Here is a 22,540-nt window from a genome sequence, read left to right as displayed (position 1 = left end):
TCTTTTGTAGAACTAAGTAATACAATATGTCTAGCACAGTGGCAGACATGTAATAAATGCTCAGTAAATAAATATCTGTCACTGTCACTTACATAGTTCACAGAAACAAAACTCAGCCAGAATTTGGGCTTTTCCTCTATACTCATGCTAGGACAGTGAGGAAAATCCCACCTGGATTTTCAGTTGCATTCTGGGGAAATCATCCCCTCAGAGTATGCAGTTATTTCTTTTTTAAGAACATAGAGAAGAAAGATCAGTACAAGTGATGTGATAATTAAACCTCAACATGACAGAAATGGGAACTAAAAATAAAGAATCTGATGACTAAGAATAACTAATTAAAATTCCCTTCAATAACTTTTAACAATTCAGTGAGAACCATTTCCACAGGAAGATCATCTATTTAAAAAGTTGAAGGGGATTAAAATATTTTAAGTGCTTGAAATAAAAACTCTCAAATATTCAGAAAATGTACTATAAATGTCCTATTGGAGTTCTGTATAATGGTATCCCTAAAAGCCAGAGACTCACTCGTTATAGACAGCAGACTTTATATATAATGGAAAGGGAGAGAAAGGTATCTTTCCAAGGATTTTTATTTCAAAGTCTGCTGTACCTTGCGCCTCTGATCTTACCTGTTTTTGTTTGTTTTGGTGCTGGTGATTCAATGAGGGCCTTGTGCATACTGAGCACATGTTTTTCTACTAGGTCCTGACCTACTTACTCTTTAGGCCAGTCTGTAGGCCCTGTGCAAGTCAGTACCAATACTTTCTCTTATCCTATTTTGTGGTTACTACCTCTGAAGCACTTGACTGAGTCAGTCAAAGTGGTAAGGCCCAGAGGCAGTGCTCTGGAAGGTCTGCGGTGTGTGCACCACGCGTGGCCTGTACTTTGGTGGGGGCAACCAAGCTTTGACTGCATATGGCCAGGCCTGAACACCAGAAAATCACGCTGTTTCTTCCTCAGTTTCCCCATCTATGAAAAAGGGAAATGAGTACTTCACTTTGTAACATGTAAAATGCGGGCAGAAGATGTTCGCCATCTCAGAAGATGTTTACTGGCCAGCATTCTAATTTCTCAACCTTGCTACAAGGTCTGTTATCTTGATCACATATGTGACAGTAAAAAGGAAGGCTCTCCTCCACCTCGCCACAATCCCTAGACCACACAGTGATGCACACAGGTCTCCTTCTTCCTTTAACCAGTCTTACCAAGTCCGAAACGGTAGCCATCAGAGAAACGTGTGCTGGCATTCCAGAACACACAGGCACTGTCAACGTGCTGGAGGAAGAATTCTGCTGTTTTCTCTGTAGGGTAAAAGAAAGAGAAACAGAGTTAGGAGAACCCTATGAAGAAAACCCATGCTTTTGGTACTCCCTGGTGACAGATCGAGGCAGGATTCAGGCACCCAGGAAGCCTCCCTGGATGTTCTTCTCATTTTTTAAACATGCAGGCTTTTGAAAGTTCTGAAAAGGAAGACAGAAGACCAGTGCCATCAGTCACAGTGGTCTGGAAAGCCTGGGTTGGAATCCGTGTCTGCCAGAACCGTGCCTCAGTGCTGTGTAGCTTGTCCACACTCCTTGCTGGTGGGCTTTGTGGAGCCAGATGGGTTGGAACCATAAAAGTTCATTCGTATAAGCTGAAAGAGCTTAGGCAGTAGTTTGACCGGCTCTGAGCCGAGTGAAAAGGGAAAGTACATGACCTAGTTCACCGGTGTGGCAAGGCTAAAGCAAAGTGGCACCTAAGAACACTCATCTCAGGGCCCGAAGTGTGTCACATGGCTTCCCTCACCATTGGTCTCTGTGGCCTGACACCTGGAAGTGTTCCTCTCAGCAGGTTATCTGTGGAACGAATTAATGCATGTACAGAGCTGGTTCCGTCCTTAACCTCTGGGGCCTCAGCTTCCTTACTGTAAAATGGGTTTCTTTGAACTGGTTGGCAGGGGAACTGTGTGAATTAAATGAAAACCCCCACCTCAGGTACACTGATTTTAAATGGGTGCTAGTTATTCTTAGGCATCCCTCCTTTCCCTCCCTAGTGGACCTGTGTAACACAATTACAAGGTAACAGATGAGGAAGCATTCGCCAAAACCTCCTGAGGTAGCTGGCACTAGTTTATCTAGACTGTTTTCCTGCAAGTCCACAGGGGCTGAGAGGAACAGGAGCACCTACAGATCAAAGCAGACAAGGCGGACCCCACGTACATGAAGCCCCCGCACACTGACCATTCTCTGTGACGATGACATCCGTGTGGGAGCTGCCGTACTTGTGGATGTGGTCAATGGCCTCCTGGACACTGTCCACCACTTCAATGCACAATTCCAGGTCCCCATACTCTATTCGGAGTGACTTCACTTCTGAGGGACTGAAGGTCAGATAGGAGGCAAACTTGGGGCCAGCATGAATTTTTACCTGAACAAAGGAAGCCCAGAGACCACAACATAAAAAAACAAAAGCAAGCAAGCATTAGATCAAACAGTAAGATGAGACTGTCTGCACCGTGGAGAAGTTTAGGCTGGTTTCTGAAATAAGCAGTACTTAATGTTCTTTTAGTAAAAACTGTGCTTACCTGACAGATTCCGATTGTGTCAGTCTCACCTTCAAGCTCTTGCACAAACCTTGTAAAGATCCTAGGCTGTCCACTGTGAGGCCCAGTCACAAATCTGGTTCTACTTAGGCCATGTTCTCATTTTCATCACCCTGGGACAGGGTGCATGGCTTGACACTTTGGAGCCAAGCTCTTGCTTTGGCTCCAGTTACAAGTGATGTCTGTCTTGTCCTCACTGTTCCTGAGGTGCTACTATGGTTTCCTATCTGGTACTCTTTTCCTCCAGAACTGGGGGGCTGCAACCTCATTTATAATCAGTTTACTTCTATACAGATACATGCTGCATGAAACATATACTGACTCACTTGGTCTGAGCCCTTTTAAGGTGACTCACATTTAATGGTTGAAGATATTACGGGTTTAATCACTAGCAGGTCTCACTTCTGGCCAAAGAAGTTTTCCTCCTGTCTAGTCCAGTTCATTGTGCCTGCCACCTTATCAAATGGACCACCAGTGTAAAGGACTCGAACATGAATGGTCAGGTAGTCTAACTCCCTTTTATTTTGTAGGGCACATTATCATTTTCAAAACAATTCTCTGGGACCATATCACATTTATAAGTAAACTGAAGCCTTTTATTTGAGAAGAAGGATGAAAGGACAGAGATGTCAGGGTCAAAGCAACATGGCCAGAGGACCCCTTTCCTATTATTGGGCTGGCCTGTATGATTCTAACAGAGTACCATGACATCAGCTGTCAAAACTGGCGAGGAATCTATGCAGGAAGCTTAACAGATTGTTCACTTTGCCTTGAGAGCTTCTACCACCTTCCAATCCTAAATGTAGGACACGGAACACAATTACACTTGAAACTTACTGGCTTTTGTTTATAGCCTCAAAGACATATTTCAACCTAGTCCAGAAAGGACAAATATACAAATATCTGACCCAAACATCACTATACAGTATTAAGTATAATAATATTGGATAACTGAAGATATTTGGGGAAAGGAGTAAATACATGTAAGTTTATAATTTGAAAACAATTCTGCACAAGTTTTTCAAATAAATCCAAAAAGGAAAGTGTGCTTGGAAACACAAACTTTAAACTCTGTTGCCTGAATAAAACTCTGCCAGAAACTACTCAGTATGCTGCCACACCCTATCAGCCCAAAAGACTGCACTTTTTAATGCAGCTACCTGTGCATCCGTCTGGACTATACACTAGTGCCAGAGGGCAGGGGCTGTACTTTATGTCTGTGTTTAGCACAGCACTTTATACACTGTACATGCTCCAAACCATTGTTTTCAGAATTGCCTTAAACACAATGATAGCTGCTCCTAGCCTAATCCCACAGACAGGATATACAGCAATGCCTTAGGTCTGCGGGTCAGTCTTACCTGTTCCACTCTCAGCATATCAATGATCTGGTCAAATAATGATGTTCTCAGAAGATCCCGGTGGATTAATAAAGTCTCCAAAGCATTACAGGCAGCTGGATATTCACATTTAGAGTCTCTGACTGAAAAAAAGCAAAGAATTATTTTTGTGCACATGATCCAAAGGCACAGATGACTTAACAGTTATCTCACGCTCGTTACGCAGGCTACTCATCCAGCTCACCAAGTCGGGTGACCTTATCGACGCTGGCCTCTGAATCCACATACATGTGGCAGATCCCTTCACTGTGCCCCATCACTGGAATCCCCTTAGCTGCTTTCTGGATGTTTCTGACCAGCTGGGAAGAGCCACGTGGAATGATCAGATCTATCATTTTGTCTAGGCGGCAAAGATCTTCAACTTCTTCTCTGGTATTCACCTAAACAGGGAAAAAATAGAAAGATAAAGATATCTTCTGGCCACATAAAATACAGAAACAGCCAAATCCCGTATATAAAGGTCTGCACGTCTTGAGAATGAGGTCAGCACTGTAAAGTTTATTGTGGAAATGAGATTAAATTCCTGATCATGGGAATTGAAACATCCAGCAAATTCTGATTAAGTTCTACCCACTTATGCAGTGTTAGGAAACACGCAGGACACAATCCTTACCCTCAAAGAGGTGAGCAGGGAATGCAGAAGTAGGACACAATTACCTGTAACACAGGGAAGATTATTTCTTAAAAGGAAGTACAAGTGCAATCTGTGAAAGTTACAGGTGGCAAGATGATGCCAGGCTATGAGGATCACCAAAAAAAGTGGTTGCTTTGTTGGTTCCCTAGTTGCAGCCTTGAGGAAGGGTTCGGTCTTGCTAGGAAGTCTTGGTTCTCCAGACTTCAGACAACAATCTTTATTTGGGGATGTTGACTAGATTGACTATGAAGTGCTTGTGTTAGAACACAGAGAGAACAGGTATTTTGTTTCCATTCTTGAACTTGTCTTCCATATGGTTAAGTCACCTATGACTCAGTTATAAATGCACACATGCCAGAATGGTCATGGAGACTTTATTTGCGGTAGCTGAAAGCTGGAAATGACCCAAATATTCATCATAAAAAGAAAGTAAATGTAATAATATATGGCAAATAAAAGGGGGGGAACCATACCTAGATGCAAGAATGTGGATGAAAGTCACAGATAATGATGAATAAAAGACATGAAAGTGAATTCTGGATGAATTGATTTATATAAAGTTCAAGAACAGGTAAAAGTGAATATAACAAAAGTCAAAGCCAAAGTGGTTACCTTGTGCTAAGAGTAGGGCATAATAATTGGGAAGGGTAAAAAGGAGCCTCTGGGATCTTGGGAAAGTGCTCTATTTTGTCATGGCTGGTGGTCACATGTGTGTATATGGACAAAGTCACAGTTTTTTATACAGGACCTGTATAGACCGCTATATTCATGTTACACATCAAAAGGAAGAAAGGGAGAGAAGGAAGGCAGAAAGAAGGAACCCATCGAATCTGAGCTGAGCTAGAGCTGAGATTTAAATCCCCCAAATCTGTGTTCCTCCCATGTGCTATGCTGCCATAAATAAACCAAATTCAGATTCTTATCACTGAGCGTATTTCAGTAGTCTGCAGATATCCTCCCAGCAGCCACTAGAATCCTCAGATGCTGGAGTGAGGAGGCCTTGTTGGAAAGAGATACAGATTTGATGGTGGTTTAGATCCAAATATAAACTCTACCACAGATTACATAACCTTGAGTGAGTACCACAGTCTGCTTTGTTCCGATTTAGAAAGTGGTCCTAATAACTAGTGGTATTTTCTTCATGTGGTTAGGATTAAACAAGGTAATGGAAGAAATGTGTCTGCTATGCAGCAGGTGCTCAGTTAACTGTAGCTAGTGTCATCAAACATCATTTGACAGTTGAGGAAAATGAGAAAATAGTCAGTTACCATAATGACTATGAACTAGGAATGGTGGCAAACGCTTATCATCTTGGCTGCAGGAGAGTGAGGAAGATCACAAGTTCAAGCCCACTCTGCCCCTCTCCATTTTGGCCACTGTGGGGAGCAGCATGCTGAGCCGCATCTGCAAGGAACTGCTTGCTCCCAAATGAGCAACTGGGTACCTTAGTTACATCCTATCTCAAAATAGAAAATAAAAAGTGCTGGGAAAGTAGCTCAGTGTGAAGGCTCAGTGTCAATCTCTAGTATCAAACAGTAACAACACACTCACCAAACCAGGATAGTAATAATGCAAACAGCATTATCTCACTCTTACAGGGGTCAGGACGGTTAATGACAAACTTCCTTAAAACGTATTTCATCTGACTTATCCTAAATCATTCTACCAATGAGAATAATCAAGACTCTCTTACTCTGTGTTTGTCTGTCTGTCTATGTCTCTTAGAGAGGGCCTCATTATGCAGTTCAGCCTGGCCTTGAACTCACCATGTAGCTAGGACTGGCCTTGAAAGCATGGCAATCCTCCTGCCTCAGCCTGCTGAGTGCTGGAATTACAGGTGTGTGTCACCATGCCTACCTCTAACTGACAGTCTTTAAATCACAGTGTGTTTTACAGGCATGGCCTTTTGAAGCTATCATATGGCTCTGTTGAATGGCCTAATGTCCACAAGTTCATGACACCTAACACCACCCTGACCAAGTCTGCTTGTCCAAGTGTCTTGGCCCCTCATGGCCTAAATTTTGCTTCAAACTCCCAAAAATCTGACCTGGGCCTCCATGGGCCTGATTTGGCTCCTTGACAGGGACCTACCAGCTGTACTGCCTCCTTTACTCCGTGGATCGCAAGGGCTTCCTGTGTCAGGAGATGAAGAATCCGGTTGCTGTTTGCAGCCTCCTTCCCACCCTTGAGTAACAATCCATTGCCAGTTGCAATAGCCAATGCTGCCACCTGCAGATCAAAGGGAGAACAATGGGTCACAGGGAAAAACAAGGAAAATTATCACGTTGGCATTTATTGAGTACTTTAAGGATTATGCTATTTGATAGCACTTCATACTGAAGCCCAGGAGGCTGGTAACTCCCCAGGCTATAGAGCATATAAATAGAAGGGCTGGGAGCTGTATTGAGGTGGTTTCCCTCCACAGCCAATCCACCTGGACCTTAGGCACTGAACTTCATAACTTCCTTACCACTGTCAGCAATGCAGCTTGAGTTCTGTGGCCAGGGACACACAGCCACTCTCTCCACTTTGGCCACTGTGGAGAACACGGTGCTCAGCTGCCTCTGCAGGACTGCTTCCTCCATGGGGCTCGGGCTCGGGTGAGTGGCTCTCTGGCCACATCATTCTCTGCTCTTGGAACTGCTCTGAGAACTCTAAAGGCCTTGTGCTAAGAGCCTGGAGTGAACCACAGCTTCTGCCAGCCCCAACAACAATGGTACAGACAGCTGGGAAAGGAGCACATGCTGTATGAGAGATGGTTGGGCTTGGAAAAGGGTTAGCTACCCTGTTAAAGCAGAGGCAGTGAAGAGACAGTAACCTAATCATCCTAAACATGAGGAAAAATTTTCTAAGTGGGACGAATGGAAATCCTTCTGCTTTTGCAACATAGGGAGAGACTTTTCACCATAAAACCTTGTGGGTATTACTCTCCAAATTAGCAGTTTTGTTGTTTTGTTTTGTCTTTGTGATGATGGGAATTAAATCTCAGGGCCCAGCCTTAGCACTGAGATATATAAGCAGACCTTCTTTATTATTATTATTTTATTTATTTATTTAGTGCCAGGATCTCACTAAATTAAATCCACAGGGCTGGGTTAAAACTTTGTATCTTCATGCCTCAACCTCTCACAGTCCTGGGATTACAGGCATGTGCCACTGCACCCAGTGTCAAATTAATTTTTTAAGCCTTCTCTGTTTTTTTTAAAATCATTTCTTGTTTGCTTATGTTACTCATAGACCCCTTATAAAAGTTATATAAACTTTCCCCAGATAAATGCAGGCACACAGCATTTGGCATCCAAGTTTTAGGATTTGTGGATTCTGTGTTGCTATGCTGAGTTAAGGTCCCAAGGAAGAAGCCTCAGCTAGAGGTGGGATGATGAGGGGTGGCAGAGACACTTCAGGCATATGGCTCAGATACTTAGGACCCATTTGTAATAGCACAGGTGAGTTTTGCAGCCACCACTGGGCATTTCCATAAAACAGGCATGTGGGCAGAAGGGTAATGTGGCAGTATCAGCCAGGGCTGAGGACAGATCCCTGGGGGATGGGCTCCTATGATGAACAGGCTGGTTTCAAGTTCTTTTAAGAACTACTCTCAGAGGACAGGCCAGATGCCCACAATCCCTATCACCTTGTATATAGAGATGCTAGTTTTCATTTTAAAACACATATAAGACTTTGAGGCTAATGTAAAGCAAGAACTGGTATCATCTTACTCACAGTCCAGTGAGTTTTCTGCAGGCATTTGAGGGCAACAAACTCTAATTCTATCTTGTTTTCCTGGCACAGCTGGGTGGCAAGACCTTTATCAAATGCTTTCCCAACATTCATCAAAAAGGTTCCCATTAACTACTGAAAGTTCTTTTTCTAACAGATGTACCTACATGAAGCCATCAGTCACAATAACAAAACAATCTTTTTCACATGGGCAAGGAGAGCTACTAGACGAATAACTACAGAAACTATCAGAGACTTCTGTTAGAGAATGACGTGTACCATGAACTAAGCTTTTTGGAAATGTGTTCTCCCAGATCATATAGTAGATTGACCTGGGCTCCCTCAAGTATCAGGTTGATGTGATTGCTCAAAGAGGAATAGTAATTTTGTAAGATTTGGTTTCTTCTGTAAAACTTTTAACTACCACCTTTAGGATTACTGTAAGAATGAAGAATATGAATTATCTTGTGATGAACGATCTGACAATAACAGCTCAAAAGATTATCTTGTCGGGTGAAAAAAAATCACCTTTTTTTCTTCTCACATATCTTTATAAGTATTTTTGGGAGATTTATCACCAATCCTGGAAATGTATGCTTTCTGTAAGCAGCCTTACTCATTTACCTGGGGCAAACAGTCAGGGCGAGATTCAAAGATCACCAGTAGAACACCGATTGGAACAGTCACTTGCTCAAGTTCCAGGTTTTTAGCAATTCGGGTCCTGCGCAAAACACGCCCCACACTGTCCTGCGAGGAAGCTGCAATCTGCCGCAGCCCGATGGCCAGGCTGTTCAGTTTAGACGTGGAGAGGCTTAAACGCTTCAGCAGAGGGCCTGCAAGTCTCCCTGAAAAAGTGTTGAAAATGTGTATTGATGCAGCAGATCCAAGCAGGCTACTGCTACCCATTTACATGTCTCAATGTCTTACTGAACATATGACAGCGCACTGGGAGCAGACAGTTAAACTTCTGAATCTCAATAAGAAAGCGACATGCCATTTACATGTTCCTAAGGGGGCAGTTCAGCAATACGTGTACATATGCACATTCCTTGTGCTGGAAATCTTGGGTTTCAGAAACTTATCACTTGTATGATCAAGCCTACATGTGACAAAGACATGTACCACAGCATTTTATAAAAGTGGGAAAATGGATTTTACCTAAATTCAGACAATGGACCACAGTGTTGCTATTATTATACATAAAACTAATTTATTGATAGGGAAAGCTACCTAGGATACAGCTTGTGAAAAAGTAAAACTATAAAACAGCATGAATAGGGTACTACTTATCAAACACTTTGATACACGTGTACACAGAGAAATTTCTGAAAGTCACCAAAATAGTGATTACTTCTACTTCTATCTTTCTGCATTAATTTTTAAAAATGAGTGAATTACTTTTATAACCAGAAGCAAAAACATATATTCTCCTGAAATAAGTTCAATTATTGTAGGTTTATATACAAAATTTCTTCAGATAAAATATACACACACACACATTTATATATACATACATATTCATACACACATATGTATATATATTCAGAAAACTACTTGGAATCACATACCATAAATCATTACTGTGGTTAATGCTAAAATGAGATTATGCAAAATTTTCCATTCTTTTTCATAGCTATACCCACTAAGTTAAAAATAATAAAGATCTCTACTATGGAGGGGACGAATCAAACTTAAAAATTATATAATCAATTAATTTTATTTATTTTGTACTATAAGCCAAAAACTGAGTTTCAGTTATAGTGAATGTTATATTGTAGCTTTTCACCCCACAAGCACATTTTCCATGTTATAAAATTATATGAATACTAAATATTTCACTGAGTTGATATTGCATAATGCACTTAACAGCCTGTGTTGTTATATACTCATGTGGTTTCTAGTTTTTCAGTGTCATAATTTTTTTTCTAAGAATCTTTACATACAGAGGTGTTTTCTCCTTGAAATATTTACTAGAATGAATTCCCTGAGTTGGGATTACTGATCAAAGGGGATTATCATGCTCATGTAGTCCCAGAAGTTGGTTCTTAACTAACTGTGCCCTGTGTATTTCCAAAGATATTATTGAGATTAGAAGTCTGAGAATGTTCACTAGCTGTGTGACCTTGAACAAAAGCTTTAACTTCTGTGAGCCTGAATTTTCTTCATGTTAATGTAAAAGAATTGGATACTATCAGGAATTTCTTCCACTTCTAAAAACCTACTTTATGACTTCGTACTACTACAAAAATCCAAAAGACTAGCAAATTCCAGAGCAAGTTCAGAGACACTGCTTCAAAGTACTATAAACAATAGAAGAAATGCCATCAAACCTTGTGAGGTTTCCTTGTGAGCGCACCATTAGCCTGGATATTTAAGTAATGGCACACTTACTCAAGGGAAAAGGAAAGTTAAAGCCTCATACACTCAACCCCTATTACCTTAGTGTAGAAAAGACAAAGAATGAAGAGGGAGACGGAGACAGCCTCTCCAACTCTACACACTCAGCTGTCTGCAATGTAAGTTCAACCTTCTCACTTTCTCTACATATGCACCTCAAAGGTATTTCTGGCAGGCACGTAGTCATGGAAGACTTCCCGCTGGTTGACAAACTAAGAGACAACCTCTCCAAGCTGCACAAATTATCACTACAATTCTTTTCATGTATCATCCACCTATGGTGGAATCTCAGGTCCATCACTCGCCTTTTTAGTTTTACAAGTGAGAATTTCTCTAAATGTCAGTTTCTCCTCTGTAGAATGGAGATAATAACTAGAAGCTCCAGACGTACCCTGCTGTGAAGATTAAATGCAATCCTACTAGCACAGTGGCTGGTAATACAGAAAGGCCTTATGATGGTTAACTGTTACTAGTCAAATGCCTAAAGCAATGGGATTTTCAGTTTTGTTTTTGGTCCTAAAATTGTTATAGTAGTCACAGCTTGTGTGAGCAGTAGGGGACAAGAAGAGTCCTACTGGGGTGGTATGAAAATATCTGGGGAAACAACAAAAATATCTGGGAAAGGGGGTAGGAGTAATATGAGCAGTTTTGAAAATAGCTAACTTGTACCAGCGACTTACACTGACAATAATGATGCATAGAAGTAATTTCCTCTATAACAATCTTGCCTTTAGGCAAGTTACCAGAATCACTAGTAAAACAACAACAAAAAGAAATAAAGCAAAAACCCTCTATGTGACCCTTTACCTTCTGCTTCTTCCAGGTCTTTTTTGTTAGCTAATAAGATCTCTTCTTGCTGGTCTGTCAGAAGATCAGCCAGATGATAGATGATTTCTGCTCTCTAGAAGGCAAACCATTTTAAAATCAGGTATGTTAATCCTAGAAGAACACACGCCAGGACTGACACCTACTCTTCTGGAGTATTAGTGCTGTTCTGAAGTCAAGGTCACGACTGACTGATGTCTCCTTACTTCTCATCAGTCCTTTCCTACCACTGCTCTCTCAAATGTTGAAACTTCTTATTTCTTCTTTCTTTCCCTCCTCTTTTACTATTTCTGATTACTGCAATGAGCAAACCATGGCCCAGCTGTGAGGGAGGCAGTATGATGAATTATTCAATTTATCAGTGAAGAAGGGGTCAGCACTATGTCTGAGCATCACTCATATGCCTTCAAAGAATTAATATTACTAGGCAGCTTATATCCCTTTTTACATCTGGTTATTTTTTCTCAATTAGTTGATGAGGTCAATCAAAGAAGAAAAATATCAGACCAAGACGCCTGAAGAGACTCTAATCCTTTCCCACCAGATTGCAGAATGTGGCTAACAGGTATGATGATTATTGAAGAAGTAGAAGGAAATGATCTCAGAGGTAAGTCAGGCTCCTCCTTTCCTATCTCTATTACAGTTTTTCTTAAAAACTGTATTAGTATATGTTTATGGTTTGTGTCCAGATGTCTCCCTAAAGCTTCATTAGTCATGGGGGTGGGCTTCTACAGTGTGTGATGATTCATGGTCCAAAGTCGGGATTATGGGTGTGAGCACCACAGCCACATTGGGTGGGTAGCTGCATACAGTGTAAACGAAGGAAAGAGGCTTGCTCTCTCTCTCTCTTCTCCCCTTTCTGCTCTTGCTACTATGCCATCTTCCACCACCCTGAACTGTTGTCCCTCAGCCATGCCACCATGCCTTAGAGTCAGCTAACTGCAGACTGAACCTCCACAAACTGTGAGGCGTCCTAATTTTGGGTAGTATTTTTTTCTCACCAGCAGTGAGAAAAAAGTAACGCAGAATTTGGTACCAAACAAGTGGCATCATTGCTGCAAATATACCTGACCATGTGGTTCAAGAGCTTTGTGGGAAGATTTTGGAAAGGTTCAGAGATGTCACCTGAAAAAGTAGTGTTGGAATGTCTTAGGCTATTCTGTATGGGAGATTCTGGTCCTGAGCTCCGAAGACCAGAAAGCTGACAGAAATTATGTTGGTAAAGACCAGGCTTGGGAGTTCCTGCTGCGAATAGACTTGGCTCCTAGACTCCAGGCCATGTATATGTGTTACAGCTTTTCAGAAAGTTTGTCTGCATTTTGTTTATGTCCAGAGACTTTGCCTGAAACTATGATTAAGGGTTAATTAATCTGGGAGAAGAAATTTCAAGGCAGGTGAATGTTGAGGCAGTGGCATAGTTCTTGTTGCTTTTTATTTATTTATTTTTTTAGCCAGATTTATGGCATGAATCAAGAGCATAGGACTTGGCCAGAAAGGTAAGCTGTGGACTACAAAGATAGAGCTGAGGACATCTCAACTGCTGAGAAGGAACAGGAGAATATAAAAGATGGCCTGAAGGCATCACGAGGAGCAGCAAGTCTCTACGCTTTGCATTCTCAAAACTGCAAAGGTAAAAGACTACTTTAGGGATAAAGCTGCACAGTACCATGTTCCAGAATGGCAGCAGCACAGAAAATTTATTTCCCAAAATTTGATTCAGAGTACCCAGCATTCCAGAATTCTAGCCCTATGGCCATGAGAGAGGAATGGCTGGCTAGTGCTCCAGCTGGCAGCAGACCTAGGCATCATCTATGTGGTGCTGGTGCTGGTTTTAGATGCTTGCGGAATGCAAGAGTTCTGAGGTTAAAAAGTCTTCCACTCAGATTTCAAAAGAAGGCCTAGGCTGTCAGGCAGCGTGCCCCTGAAAGGACAGTGTATGAAGCTATGAAGGAGAAGCCAAAGGTGCAGTGGAGACCCCACAAGTAGAAAAGCCAGAAACATGGATCATCTGAGGAAATGTGAAAGGAGGGAGCAGAGCCAGTCCAACAGAAAAGTCCTGGGAGACACAGCCACCAGCAGTGCTGTAAGGGTAAAGTCATTCAAGCCTTTTGGAGCTCAAGTCTTGCCACAGGTTGCTTTGGATGTTGCACACGGAACTACAGGATTAATATTTGCCCCACTGGATTTTGGACTTGCTTTGGTACTATTACTTTGTATCTCTTTTGTACCTTTACAATGTTTATTTTGTGCCACTGAATGTTGGAAGTGTTTAATTTTTTCATTTGTGCAGGGGCTCACAGCTAAGAGTCTGCTTTACATCTTGGAGGAGACTTGGGACTTGGACTTTTTAACAATGCTGAAACTGTTAGAACTTTGGCAACTGTTAGAGATAGACTAAGATGCCTTTTATATAAAGGGATGTGCATTAAGTCTTTGGGAGGCCAAGGGTTATGGTTTATGTCTAGATGTTCCCCCAAAGCCTCATGCAGTCATGGGAGTGGGCTTCTAGAGTTTGTGACTGATTCATGGTCCAATGCTGGGTGAGTACTACACCACCCCGGGGCAGGAAGCCTGCATACAATATAAGGGAGTAAAAGAGGCTTGTTCACTTTCTCCTCTCTTTTTTGTTCTTGCTGCCTTTGCTATCTTCTGCCACCATGAACTACTGCTCCTCTACCACATCACTCTGCATTGGAGCCAGCTGATTATGGATCAAAACGTCCATACACTGTAAGCTAAATAAGCCTTTCCTTCCTTAATTTTGGGCACTGGGTATTTTGTCCCAGCAACAAGAGAAAAGTAACTAGACAGTACATGTTGGCAGTACATGCATTTTACAAGCAGCTTAGGGGAACTGGTATGGGATACAGCTTGTTTTTTTTTTTTTTTTCCCTAATCCCCCCTGCCAAACTCCCCTTTCTCAGTTCTCATTCTTGATATTATTAATCTTAGTTCATGTTTATGACATACACTGTGCATAGTTACTGAGGTTATTAGGACCTCATACCTGGCATATCTTCACTCTATTTTCCTATGCCCCTCCTCCTTGCCCCTCAGCCTTGGTCCCCTGGATCCCTTCCCATCTGCAAGAGACCCTTCACCTTGTCTCGTCCTGTCCTTCCTTTTTCTCTTAGTCTACACACTACCTTTCTCAGAAGAGAGATACTATTTGGTATTCAGGTTTGTGTGTGTGATTTATTTCACTTGACATTGTACTTTCTAAGTGCATCCATTTTCCTACAATTGTTTATTTGTTCTACTTTATAGTTGAACAGTATGCCATTATATACAGATATTACATTTTCTTTATCCAATTTTCTGTTGATGGGTATCCAGATTGTTTGCAGGAGTTTGCTATTATGAATTGTATTCCTGTAGTGTGTCTTAAGCTCTCTTGGGAAGGTATGTAGAAGAGGGTAGCTGAGTCATATGGAATTTCCATTTTAGTTCTCAATCTCCATACTGATTTCTACAATAGTTGTACTAGTTTACATTCCCACCAACAATTTAGGAGGCTTCTTTTTTTTTACCACAGCCATACCAGCATTTGTTATTTTTTGATTTCTCAATGATTTGTTTTTTTCTGGAGTAGGACAGACTCTTAAGTGTTGCTTTAATTAGGATCTCTGTAATGGTCAGAAATGTTAAATATTTTTCATATATTTGTTGGTCATTTGTACATCTTCCTCTACTTACAATTATTTTAGTCTCTTTTTCTTTCTCAGGCACAGGTATTGCCCAGAAGAAACGTACATAATTACTCTAAAATCCATCCTTAATAATCAGCTTTCACCTGCCCTCCTCACAGTGTCCAGCCTTATTGCACCTGCTGTATGGACTAATTCATGACAAAATATTCATGGATAGGGTAAGGCACTAACCATGGAGCAGGCTCTCAAGCTTCCATCTCATAGTTAAGATAAATGATATAGACTGGGTTGAAGAAGTAACTATCCTACATTTCCACACCCATTATATGTCAACATTGGCTAGCCTGCTAATTGGCTAGCCTGTGTAACACATACACGTTCATTTTTATGATGCTTTTGGCTGAAACATCATAGTGAGCTCGGTGTGGTGACACACACCTATAATCCCAGCTCCTTGGAAGCCTGAGCAGGAAGATCAAAAGGTCAAGGCCAGTCTAGGCAACTGCGACCTAGTCAAACACACTCAAATACACACACACACACACACACACACACACACACACACACACACACACACCAATAAAAAGGTCTATAGATGTAGTTTAGTGTCGAAATGCCCCTGGGTTCAATCCCCAGTATCAGGGGTGAAAGGGGAATGATAGAGTACTATTCCGCCATAAAGAAGGATAAATTTGGGGCCTTTAATAGGAAAACGGATGCACCTTGAGCCCATAATGTTAAGTGAAATAAAACTTATTTTTTGCATCGTTTTTTTTTGGTACTGGGGATCAAACACACGACCTTGTGCTTGCCAGGCAGGTGCTTAGCCACTCAACTAAATCCCCAGCCTCCTGCATGGTTTCTCTTATATGAGAAATTCAAAATATAAATAAAGAGTGAAATAAAAGACAATAGGAAATAGTGAGCTAGGTCTTTAGCATATAGGCAGGGGATTAAGAGATAGAGGGAGGGAAAAGGAAAATGATATTTTAAAAAATAAGGGGAATTTTGATGTTTTGTGTACATGTACCAAGTTTTACGAGGAATGTGATCATTATGCACTACAAACACATACAAAACATGTATTAATAGACCAGAATAGATATATGAAGGGGTCCAAGAGATGGAAGGACAGTTAAGGAGGGGAGAGGGCAAAACAAGAATTAAGACATACCATATACATGTATCAACTTCCCATGATAGATGTAATCATTAAATACTACGAACATGTACCAATAAGAAAAGCTACTGTAGGCCTCAGCCTATGAAAGACAAACAGGAATATAAAATTAAGAAAAAGAAAAAAAGGCAGAGCAATTCTGTAATAATTCAAGTAAGCCCACAAAATTCCATGGATGCTAAGAACACAGGTGTGGGGGTCAGCAGTCTTCATGATTACACTATACCATATAGCCTGATTCGGTTTAAAAATGATTAACAAAACTATCAGTTAAGGTTATTACCTGCTCAGGTTCCAATGTGGCCAACATCCTTCCCCCAGATCGAGCCATTTCTCCCTGTTGCTCAACAGTTGGGCCTAAAAAGTGCATGCAAGCATCAGAACAAGGTCAAGTGCATTCTCTCTCACTGTCCCAGCCTGTGCTCAGACTCATGATATGCAAAAGGAACTCTCGGTGTGTCTCAGTGTGCTTGTTCCATACATATGAGGTCACTCTGACCAATAAAATAGTAAAAGTACTCACCAGGGTAACTCCACAATACCACAATAAGCACAAGAACTCATCTGTATTTCTGATGTGGACAACATACTTTGTCTTTTAGAGTTCCTTTCAATTCTACTTTGGTTTATATTTTCTCATGTTTGCACTTGACTACAGATTGTAAAAACCCTATCCTTGTCAACACATGAGAGAATATACCAACCATTTCTTATACATCTCTGCATCTCCAATGCTTATCAGCACCTGGCAATGGGCACTGGCTGAGTAAGTGTTTCCTAAAAACAGATGGAAGCGTACACTGTTTGACCTAGTGATTTTAGAGACAATAAGAGCCTTAACTAGGCAAGGCAGAGAATTTTAGCAAAGCAAAGTAAAACCCAATTGTTCTAACAATGTTTTAAAAATACCAGATTTCATGGCACATCCACAGTACCCAAGTGAGAGCTCAGACTTCTATCTTGGGTGGGGTGTCAAAGGCTACCACCCACAGGCCTGGGGACCTCATGAAGAACTACCTACCTGCAGGCTTTACTTCTGAAAAAAAAGTGCCAACCTTCTTCCCCTCTACAATGTCTGTGATGACATGCCCAGACACCTTGGGATGGGTTCCATTGGCAATGACAACAGAAGTGCCACCTTGTAGAGCCCAGAGAGCTGCCTTCACCTAATGGGACAAGTGATATCCAAACAGGAGACTCAGACTTGCAAAAGACATAAAACAGAATTTAACATTAAGCAAGTTAAATAAATGCAGTGATATTTTCAAAACCTCAAAAGCTCTGAAGAACACATGTATCCATGCTGACTTCCCAGCCAAGCCCTGCATGTTACCTGATGATGAACCAACTGTCCTCTGTTTTCAGCACGTTCTCTCTCAGACTCCCTGGTACAGGACTCTCAACATCTGCACTGTGACTTGTTTTGCCTCAGCATTGCAGCAGCTCAATGACTGGCCAGGGGTTTGACAGAACTTCAGTGCTTCTGAAGCTTCTATAAAAATGGGTTCCTAGCCTCACCTCTGCCATTGCTATGTATAATGCTTTACCTTAAGCAAATAACTTCTTAAAATGATTAATGGGACAGAAAATATGAAACGTGTATCAAGATATATTTGAGCTGATAACAGTAGATTTAAGAATTGTAAAAATTTTATGGGCTTTACCCTAGAATAGTTTATAATATGAATACACTGTTCATACGACATTAAAGAAAAATACATATACAGACAAAGATAGGCACACAACACCCATTCCTTTAGATATGTGCATATTTAAGTATATGTCTCTAGTATCTGAACTATTAGCTAGCCCCAAACAATAAGAAAAGTATAAAAGTGAAAAGGACTGATTTGGCTTTGTAACTGTTAAAGAGATTTAGGGAACCCAGTGCTTACCTTGGCTTCCATGCCACCCATTCCCACTCTAGACTTGGTCCCAAATGTCACAGACTGCTGATCCCCGGGATAAAATATATCTATGAGCTTTGCATCATCTGACCCTGGGGGGCTGTCAAAGAGTCCTAAAAAGTAGACAAAAATCAGTAACACTGCTGTGATGAAAGTGTGTGTCCCCCACACAGCCCTCCCCAGGCTCCTACTACTAGTAGGAAAAACTACCTCATGCTTTGGTCATCCACATGAACTACATGAACCACCACCTGCTCTAACCAGAAATGAGGACCAAGGGAGCTATGGAGCTGCCCTACACTAAAATACTGCTCCCAGAGGACTCACCTTACATAACCTTGTAACTTGGCTTGTGAGTATTTTCTAACCCTGGAGCCTGGCCACATCTTTGGCACAAAATTTATTAACCCTGTCCAGAGTCTTCTGCAAGTGTCCTCCTCTCTTCCACTGCTACCTATCATGCCACACCTCCATGATATAATTGAAAATGCAGAGAAGTTACTGCAGAAATAGTGCATCAGCCATATAGACTGTTTAATGTGACTGCTTCCAAACAGGGCGAAAAGTGAAGCAGGTACTCATTAACTCTCACTGTACCCTTTGAAACAGGCACCCATTTATATTCCTCATTTTATGTGTGTCACTGTGGAGGTTGGACAGAGTCAGCAGGAGAGCTCATGACTCTCAGCATGCACTCTGATTTATATATTGCACTCTGATTTATGACTATAAAGTACATGTCCCTTGTATAACTGAGTAAGATGAAATAAAAGTTACGTGACACGTTACACAAGTACGGCAATTTTACTTTGTAAATGAATACAAGCTTTTACTTTGTAAACAAAAGAGAAAAGGGGAAGGTGAGAGAGGTCTACGAAAACAAAGTAAAATTAAAATCTAAAGGGGACACAGCTGGAGAGGTGCTATCTATGGCAGGGGACTGGCTGGAGGACATTTTAGATGATGGTTTGGGTTTTAAGTCACTGCTTTTCCTGTATTATAACTTTTCCCTTCATTACTCTAGATCTTTAATACCATCCTGTTGCAGATACAGCCTTTCAAGAAAGTGAGGAAATCAAGTGTCCAGAGCAGGACAAAGCAGCCCAAACTGGGCAGCAAACACAGGAAAAGAAAGAGTAATCTCTTATAATTTTCATCCACACTGATTAGTACTCTGCAGCCTTCTGTGCTTTCCAATGGGTTCTCCCACAGTGCTATGGGATGACAGGCTTGGACTGAAAGGCTGTTAAGTTTCATAAAATAGTGCAGTAAACTCTGGATGATTCTAAGCTGACCAACCATCTCTCAAGAGGCTGAACGGCTTCCACTATAGATTCTGGCAGTTCCTCTTTTCCCCTTGCAGCAGCCTCTCTACCCAACCAGTGAAGCATTTAAAATTCTGATACTGTTCTATGAATCAATATTATATACCTAATTAATTAACCATAAGAGCAAAAGCCTGGTGAGGGCCAATTTTGGTGTTTGAAACTGCATCAAATAATGAATTTGACACTTCTTACCTTGGTTTCCATGCCACCCATTCCCACTCTAGACTTGGTCCCAAATATCACAGACTGATCTCTGGGATAAAATATATCAATGAGCTTTGCATCATCTGACCCTGGGGGACTGTCAAGGACGCCTAAATCTAGATAAAATTTGTATAGTGATCTTACAAATTCACATCTTCCACCTTGCTAGGCAGTGTAGGAGAAAAGGATGATTTTTCAATTGAAGAGACCTGGATTACAAAGCAGGCTTCACAAACTACTTGCTGTATGACTTTGAAAACAATATTAGCTGATCTGAACCTAATTTTTAATTTCTTCATCTGTATAATTGGACAAATCTACCTACTCTGTAGGTTTGCTACAAAGACTGAATACATTGACATTTATGGAACACACAGCGCACTATTCACACACACAGTAGAATTTAATGAAAACCTTTTAACCACATAAGGTGGCTTATACTTGCCCCAACTTAGCTATTCCTACCCTGAGACTTCAAATTACAGTGAATAAACACAATACCAAGATTTCTTACAGGTGAAGACACTGACATGTAGATAGAATATATCCGAAGTTTGACAGGAGCAAAAAACAGATTAACTCACTTGTATCTGCTCCTGCCTCCACCAGGCAGCCACTGCCCTTACCTTACACAGCTGAGTATAAAACAAAGAACAAATCTTCCCATGTTAACTTTCTGGGGAGAGGGTAGACTGGGAATTTAGCAGGGTTTTTTTTCTGACCTCCTGGGAATACAATGGAAGACTTGGGGTCCCGGAGGTCTGGTCAATTTAGGACACAACAACTATTATTTCTTATAGGTTACACTGTAAAACAGTAACAGAGTGAAAGGAGAACCAAACTGGAGCCAAGAAGGTACCTCCATGAGGAAGGGGAAAGCAGAAAAGAAGAGTAACATATAAAGTGGAGGTGGCCATAAAAGCCCAGGTTCCCTAAAGTAGCTCTAAAATAAGCTGTCCCCCTGATTTACATTAAAACCTGAAAGTAACCCACACCACAATGATATCACTTCTTAGTCACCAGGATGGCTATCCTAAAAACCAGACAATACCAAATTAAGAATTGGCAAGGATGCAGACAAATTAGATGCCCCAAATACTGCTGGTGGAAATGTAAAATGAACAGTTGCTTTGGAAAACAGCATGATGGCTCCTCAAAAGGTTTTTAAATGTAAAGATACTATGAAAATCTACATTCCCCCCCAGTCCTAGGAATCAAACCTAGGGCCTTACATGTGTTAAGAAAGCACTTTACCACTGAATTACATTCCCCTGCCCAACAATTCCCCTTTCAGAGGAAATACAAAACATGCTCATACAAAAAGTTGCACATGAATGTACATAATAACATTATTCATAACAGTTCATATGTCCAACTAATGAAAAAATAAAATGTGGCATATCTACAGAACACAATATTATTTGGCAATAGAAAGAAATACAGTACTAATGTACACTATAACATAGGTAAAGCTTGAAACATCATGCTAAATGAAAGAAGTCAGTCACAAGGGACCACATGGGGTATTATTCCATTTATGTAAAGTATCAGTAATGGCTAAAAACATCTATAGAATAAACTGGAAGTTGTTTAGGGCTGGAGAGTCGTGGGTGGAAGTGGGAAGTGACTGCTAATTGGTATGAGGTTTTTTGTTGAGGTGATGAAATTACAATTTTGACTGTGGTGGTAGCTGCACAACTGTGTGAATACACTAAAGATCACTGGACTGTAACTTTAAGTAGGTGAACTGTATGGTATGTGGATTATATTTCCATAAAGCTGTTATGAAAAATATGAAACTGAAAGCACTTGGAAATATTATTCTAGTACTGAAACTTCTTCTCTCACTTACCAACTCTGAGTCATAAAAACTTGTCAGACCATATAGCTCAGAAAATTTAGTAGTCAATAGGAAAAAAAGGTCAGAAAAACTCAAACAAGAGGGCAACTTATACATGTAGAAAAAGACATTATTTGTACCTTCTACATCTGAAAGAACAATCAGGAGGTCAGTTTTCATTTCCACAGCCAGGCGGGCAGCCAGGCTATCATTATCTTTAACACTAATAACCTGGAATATAATAAAAATGTCTTAAGTGAGTGAACTACGTGGTCCAAAAAGAAATTCACAGAAGCACCCAGCTAGGATCTGTTAGGCCAACCGAATGACCCAAATATACAGATGATAGCCATTGCAGGTCCCCTCCGCAAAGCACAGTGCCCCTTAGCAATCCCTTTTTCAAACATGCAGCCATCTACCGAAATACACAAGCCATGCTCACAGTACCACCTTAAGTCAGTCCCTGACTTCAGAAGAGTTCGTGCAGCCACTGTTCTGTGATGCCAGCTTTTCTCCCAATTTCTCCACCTTCCTCATGCCAAACTTCCAGTGTTAGTACATGCCACACAGCGTGCATTAGTATTGCCAGCATGCTCAACCCTTAGGAATACTATACCCACATTTACCCCCTGGAGATCACTGTTGGGCTCAGCTGGGGGGACAACAGCATCATTTGTGTTGATAATGGGGACTATGTTCATCCGAAGGAGTTCATGAAGTGTCCCGTTGAGGTTCCGGCGCTTCTGCTCATCGTGGAAATCCAGGTTGGTCACCAAAATCTAAAAGGATTAAGTAAATTAAAAATGGGCAGGAGGAACATGATGCGCTTCCTTGGAAAGGTATAAAAATATACTCAAAAATACAACTG

At 41.1% G+C, this 22,540-nt stretch overlaps 1 protein-coding gene across 4 annotated transcripts in view; it reads right to left on the bottom strand.

Moving 5' to 3' along the window:
- Aldh18a1 (aldehyde dehydrogenase 18 family member A1) overlaps positions 1-22,540 on the bottom strand; it is a 43,487-nt gene that overhangs the window by 2,068 nt on the left and 18,879 nt on the right. For 3 of the 4 annotated variants that reach the window (XM_005008038.4, XM_013143548.3, XM_063245164.1), the window contains 12 exons: positions 22,293-22,451; positions 21,813-21,903; positions 18,289-18,413; positions 17,415-17,559; positions 16,677-16,750; positions 11,546-11,639; positions 8,966-9,186; positions 6,713-6,850; positions 4,172-4,367; positions 3,949-4,070; positions 2,226-2,412; positions 1,212-1,307 (listed from right to left, as the gene is read on the bottom strand). In XM_005008038.4, the coding sequence (XP_005008095.1) occupies positions 1,212-1,307; positions 2,226-2,412; positions 3,949-4,070; positions 4,172-4,367; positions 6,713-6,850; positions 8,966-9,186; positions 11,546-11,639; positions 16,677-16,750; positions 17,415-17,559; positions 18,289-18,413; positions 21,813-21,903; positions 22,293-22,451 (1,648 nt within the window). The remainder of the gene's footprint in view (positions 1-1,211; positions 1,308-2,225; positions 2,413-3,948; positions 4,071-4,171; positions 4,368-6,712; positions 6,851-8,965; positions 9,187-11,545; positions 11,640-16,676; positions 16,751-17,414; positions 17,560-18,288; positions 18,414-21,812; positions 21,904-22,292; positions 22,452-22,540) is intronic. The other variant, XM_003479760.5, reaches the window with a different exon arrangement.

The sequence above is a fragment of the Cavia porcellus genome, unplaced genomic scaffold, assembly GCF_034190915.1.
Source record: "Cavia porcellus strain 051 isolate PalLab524CR breed Dunkin Hartley unplaced genomic scaffold, mCavPor4.1 scaffold_2, whole genome shotgun sequence".
In the NCBI taxonomy this organism is placed as follows: Eukaryota; Metazoa; Chordata; class Mammalia; order Rodentia; family Caviidae; genus Cavia; species Cavia porcellus.
This window is presented reverse-complemented; position numbering and strand designations above follow the sequence as displayed.